Source organism: Rhinoderma darwinii, chromosome 3 (genome assembly GCF_050947455.1).
Source record: "Rhinoderma darwinii isolate aRhiDar2 chromosome 3, aRhiDar2.hap1, whole genome shotgun sequence".
In the NCBI taxonomy this organism is placed as follows: Eukaryota; Metazoa; Chordata; class Amphibia; order Anura; family Rhinodermatidae; genus Rhinoderma; species Rhinoderma darwinii.
Window position 1 is genome coordinate 244,583,536 of NC_134689.1, and position 6,047 is coordinate 244,589,582.

At 40.6% G+C, this 6,047-nt stretch overlaps 1 protein-coding gene across 1 annotated transcript in view; it reads right to left on the reverse strand.

Annotated features, from left to right (window-relative positions):
• The window catches only part of LOC142749513 (uncharacterized), a 38,012-nt gene that overhangs the window by 29,854 nt on the left and 2,111 nt on the right, over positions 1 to 6,047 (reverse strand). The window contains exons 2-3 of the mRNA XM_075857627.1: positions 4,206 to 4,917; positions 2,103 to 2,765 (exon numbers count right to left, since the gene is read on the reverse strand). Of these exons, the coding sequence (XP_075713742.1) occupies positions 2,103 to 2,765; positions 4,206 to 4,803 (1,261 nt within the window). The 5' untranslated portion in view covers positions 4,804 to 4,917. The remainder of the gene's footprint in view (positions 1 to 2,102; positions 2,766 to 4,205; positions 4,918 to 6,047) is intronic.

Genomic DNA, 6,047 nt, shown 5'->3' on the forward strand with positions numbered 1-6,047 from the left:
GGGAGGAGGATCCTTAAATAGGAATTCTTGGAAATTTGGCACGCTCTGGCCCTTTAAGAAGGAAAGAGCCAGCGCGTGCCCTCTTGTGGTTGCAGACACACATCATGGATGACGGCCGTGGAGGGAGGTGAGAGATGCAGTTACCCGACGACGCCCAGAGCCTCCGGATCAGGTAAGTGGAGCTCAGGACGAGCACGTGGAAATGGAGGGTGCAGGAACCAGAGCAGAGGCCGTGGAAGAGGCGGGGAACGGCGATGCAGCCGTTACACCCCATATGTTGTAATAAACGGCTGTCTGGACACACGACAGGGCTCAGAAGGGAAGGAGCGGTATTTGGCTTTTGGAGCTCAAGTTTACTCAATTGGTTTTCAGGTGTCATGTCGCATTTGCAAAGCCCCAGAGGAACCAAAACACCCCCACTGACAAAAATAATTTGTCTAGGGGTATAGTGAGCGTTTTGATCCTACAGGTTTTTTGCTGAATTTAGTGTAATTAGGCCGTCAAAACTTCTATTGTTTTTTATTCTTTTTTTTTTATGGCGTTCACCGTGCATTATAAATGACATATTTAATTTATTCTGTGGGTCCATGCGATTACGGCGATACCATATTTTTTATGTTTTACGGTGTTTGCACAATAAAATCACGGTTTTAAAAAAATTTCATTTTTGTGTCGCCGTATTCTAAGAGCCACAACTTTTTTATTTTTCTATCAGGAAAGCTGTGTGAGGGCTTCTTTTTTGCGGAACAAACTGTTGTTTTTATTGGTCCAATTTTTGGGTACATGTGACTTTTTGATCCCTATTTCTGCAATTATTTGGGAGCTGAAGTGACTAAAAATAGCGATTCCGGTATAGTTTTTTAATTATTTCTTTTATGGCGGTCACCGTGCGGGATAAATGACATTATATTTGTATAGTTTAGGTCGTTAGACACGGCGATACCAATTATGCATAGTTTATTTTTTCTAATAATAAAAAGGACTTTATAAGGGAAAAAGGGAGATTTTTAAATTGTATTATTTTGACATTTTACTTTTGTACATTTTTTTGTAACTTTTTTTTTTTAGTCCCACTAGGGACTTGAGGATCTAGTTGTTGGATCGTTGTTGTAATACCCTGCAATACTTATGTATTGCAGGGTATTATACCTGTCAGTTTCACACTGACAGGAGGCATTTTAGATCCTGCCTCTGTCAGGAACTAATCACCTTCCATAGATGGCAGACCGGAAGCCTTTGTTAGACTTCCGGTTGCCATAGCAATTGCCCCCCGCAACAATCAGCCCCCGCAATCGCTTAGCAGGGTGGCGATGTTGCTATAACAACTTAAATGCGGCGGTCGCTATTGACTGTCGCATTTAGGGGGTTAATCGGCTCGGATCACCGCTGTGATCCGACCCGATGTTTTCCCCAGTACAAAGGCTGCTAGTAGGAGCCTGTACTGGGAGATATCGGGCTGTGGGGACCGCCTGTGTGCTCTGTTAGTAGCACACGTAGATTAATGGGCTGCAGGCACAAGTACCAGCTCTGCAGCCCGTTAATCTACGCGGGGTGGTCGTTAAGGGGTTAAAAAACGCCTGAAAATAAGGAGCTGTTTTCCCTTGAAAACAGCTCCGTATTTAAAAAAATATATTTGTATGCGTGTGAACATACCCTTAGCCTTTTGGTGTGTCCTATAGCTTCTGCCAACTGCATTGTACAATCACTCCCAAAATGGCAGCCGGACAATGCTTAGCAAATTGAAGACAACTTTTCCTGGCTTGTAGCCAAAATTTTGAGTAAATGGAGTAGTTGTGTATTATGTAGGAGTAAGTCTTTACTCTCTTTAGGGTTGTCTTTTCTCCTGTAGCATATCCAGGTACAATAAAATACATTAGTTCCTCTGCTTGATCCAGTGTTATGAAGTAGAGAGAGCATTTCTTGTGTATATATCCATACAGCCAATCACATTGATGGGGAAGATAGAGTGCCAGATTTCTCTGCTGTATGGTAGACCATGAACGTTAAATCTTAGGGGATGGGAAAAAATTGTGTCACTTTAAATTCACTACAAATGATTATAGATCACAATTTACCAAAATATACACCATAAAATACCTAACCTTTATGTATCCTCTTGTGTTTTATAAGTGTATTTTGGCATCTGAAGCGCTTTCCACATTCGAGACATATATGGGATTTTCCTGCATTTTTATCGATAAGATGGTCATTCTCCTTGTCCAGGAAGTCGGAGTGTTCATCAGATTCGGATTTTTTATAAAATATTTCTGCTTTGTGTTTTTTCTCATGAACTGCCAGTTGTGATGCTCGAGAGAAGCTCTTCTCACACTGAGGACATTTATAGGGTTTATCTCTCTTGTGGACTTTCTGGTGCTGGAAAAGGCTGGAGTAGCGACTAAAACACTTGCCACAATCTGTACAGATATTGCGGATTTTAGGAGAGTGCGTTCTCATGTGTCTGACCAATGACGACTTCAGTCCAAACCTCCTGCCACATTCCGAGCACATGAAGAGCTTCTCTCCTGTGTGTGTTCTCTGATGTACAATAAGAGATGATTTACGTGTGAAGCTTTTTCCACAGTCAATACACAGAACACGTTTTTCCCTCTGATGAGCTTTCTTCTCGGTATAAAATGACTCATCTTTTATTTGGTCTAAACGGTTTATGGTTTGCAAGGATTGTGGTACATTACAGTCTTCACTTACATTAAAGGGAAAGCCATGTGCAAAGCCATCATTTCTGTTAGTGGGGACAGTAGTAGATTCTAGTGCAAAAAAAAAAAAGCAATTAAGTAAAAAGAAAACATAAAACACAAGGCAACAAAAAGTTGTACTCAATCTATGCAACAGAATGATTATGTAACATTTTAAAACTTTGTTGTAGATGCTTTTAGTGGCATTACAATGCAGACAAGCAATATATATGTATAGATCCAGAGTGATTCCCGAGAACATGGTCTTTGTTTTTTTTTTACAGGCTGCAGTAGAAGTAGCTACGCTAGAAGTGCAATTTCAGCAGAGTATTACAAACCATATAATCTAAAACAGGGTTTTAAAGTGTATTTTTCAGTGTAGCATTTTTAAAAGGGAACTTACTCTCCTACATAAGGAGATGGGCGCTAGAATGTAGGTGACAGTAATGCTTTTTATTTAAAAAAAACGATCTGTTTTCACCACTTTATTAGCGATTTTAGATTTATGCTAATGAGTTGCTTAATGCCCAAGTGGGCGTATTTTTACTTTAGACCAAGTGGGCGTTGTACAGAGGAGTGTATGACGCTGACCAATCAGCCTCATGCACTCCTCTCCATTCATTTACTCAGCGCACAGGGATCCTGCTAGATCCTTATGTGCTGTCTTATACTAACACATTAACAATACTGAAGTGTTTAGACAGTGAATAGACATTCCACAGGATGTCTATTCACAATCTCTGCACTTCGTTACTGTTTCTATGGTAGTTACAGCAGAGCAAAGCGTAATCTCGCTGTAACCTGTCATTTACTGCGTAATCTTGCGGGATTACGCTTTGCTCTGCTGTAACTACCACAGAAACAGTAACGAAGTGCAGAGATTGTGAATAGACATCCCGTGGAATGTCTATTCACTGTCTAAACACTTCAGTATTGTTAATGTGTTAGTATAAGACAGCACATAAGGATCTAAAAGGATCCCTATGCACTGAGTAAATTAATGGAGAGGAGTGCATGATGCTGATTGGTCACTGATTGGTCAGCGTCATACACTCCTCTGTACAACGCCCACTTGGTCTAAAGTAAAAATACGCCCACTTGGGCATTAAGCAACTCATTAGCATAAATCTAAAAACGCTAATAAAGTGGTGAAAACAGATCGTTTTATTAAATAAAAAGCATTACTGTCACCTACATTATAGCGCCGATCTCCTTATGTAGGTGATAGGGCCTTTTAATGTGATGACAGAGCCTCTTTAACTTGCCCGGTACTCAAATCCGCAGGTAAAACAATTAGCAATTCTGCTACGTTTGGACTCGGACTATTTTTGTAAAACCAAATACAAAGATCTAACCTTTATATTTCTGCAAAAGAGTGCAATAATTTTATCTGTGTAAGCGAATGACTCAAGAGATGCGTAATGCGCTCCTACTGGTGCCTCCCAGGATGCTTTACAGCGCCATCTAAAATGCGGAGTTCCTAATTGGCCGTTATGTATTATTCTTCCTTACCTTTGTGTATTCTTTGATGTCTCATCAGAGATCTATGATCTTTAAAATATTTCCCACACTCCAGGCATACAAGGTTCTGCTGGGTGCCTGGTTTGTCCAGGTTATTGCGGTTTTCCCCACAGTCTGATCTTTCAGGCAGTGGTCTTTGTTTGTGAATTCTTTGATGAACTACTAAATGTGATGATCGCGTAAAGTTATTCTCACAGTACGGACATCTATAGAGTCTCTCCTTTCTATGAACTTTCTGGTGCTGGAAAAGGCTAGAATAGCGGCTGAAACACTTACCACAGTCGGGGCAGATTTTTAGCGCCTTTGGAGTGTGTGTCCCCATGTGTCTGACCATAGAAGACTTGAGGCCAAACCTCTTACCACATTCCGAACACATGAAGAGCTTCTCCCCTGTGTGTATTCTCTGATGTACGAGAAGGGAAGAATTTCTTGTGAAGCTTTTCCCACAGTCCATACATTGACATCGTTTCTGTCCACTGTATGATTTCTTACCATCCTCGAAAGTTTGATTCCTGTTGCGGACTGCATCGTCACATTTCTTTGTTTTTTCTTTTCTCTCTTGTATAATATCAACTTTATTTTTATCCATTTCCAGACAGAATCGGAGTTCTACCTACAGAATTAAAAACATCTCTTTGCATTTCCAGCAATACTTTGCTCTTCCACTGTTCATTCTTCTTAGCTTTGTATGCAAAATATTCTTCTGTTGAAAGAGTATAGAATAATGATTGTTATATTTCGTGTATATCATGATCAAGTTTTAATTATTAGAGTAAAAATTGGCCGAGAAGATGGGCCAACATGGGCCGTGAAAACAAGCGCCGATCAACGAGACCGCTCATTGATCTGCGCTCATTTGCTCCTTTCACAAGGAGCAATGATTGGATATGTATGGGGACGAGCGCTCATTACCATAGTTTGTCCCCAAACATTTCCATCATGTCGGCAGCACATCTCCGTTTACACAGGGAGATTTGCTGCCGACAACGATAATATTTATTGCTGCATATAAACGATACGATCAGCCGATGAACGAGCGTTTGCCCGAAAATTGGCCTGTGTACAAAAGAGAACACCTACGCTATAAAACTGGTAGTACAATGCCATACATTGATAATAGATCAGATGTTTACAAAACTATTTTTTATTTGCTACTGTCAGTTTGGTTCCAATAGATATTTTTGACTTTAATATATCTGAATATTATAATATTCGCTGCCTGCTAGCGAGTCACATGCACGCAGCCAGTCAGTGTGTCCCGGCAAATCATGGTTCATCACCGGGAGAACGCTGCGGTAGAATCAGAAATTACTGACTGACTTCTAAGGCCTCTTCACAAAGTGTAGATTTGGTGTAGAAATTTTTATTTTTTAACTTTTCCTAAGTTTAGGTTCCAATTTTTTTTATGACTTAAAAAACCAAAACATAATCATCAAATGCCGTGTGTGCTGAGACTACAGATAAGAAACATACAGAGGAAGCACACTTGTGTCATGTGTGGAGAATCCAACATAGGCGCAAGAAACAGTGAATGTGTATCAAACGTTTGGTCAAACAACTCTGGCTTGTGTTTGAGGTTAAGGCTTCACATCTGCGTCAGGCCATAGGTTTCCGTTTCCATCACCATTGATTTCAATGGTGACGGATCCGATGCCAATGGTTTCAGTTTGTCTCCATTGTGCAAGGGATCTGTCACTTTGACGGGATGAATACCGTCCCATCAAAACGACGGAATCCTTGCACAACGGAGACAAACTGAAACCATTGGCATCGGATCCGTCACCATTGAAATCAATGCTGATGGAAACGGAAACCTATGGTTTCGGTTTGTGT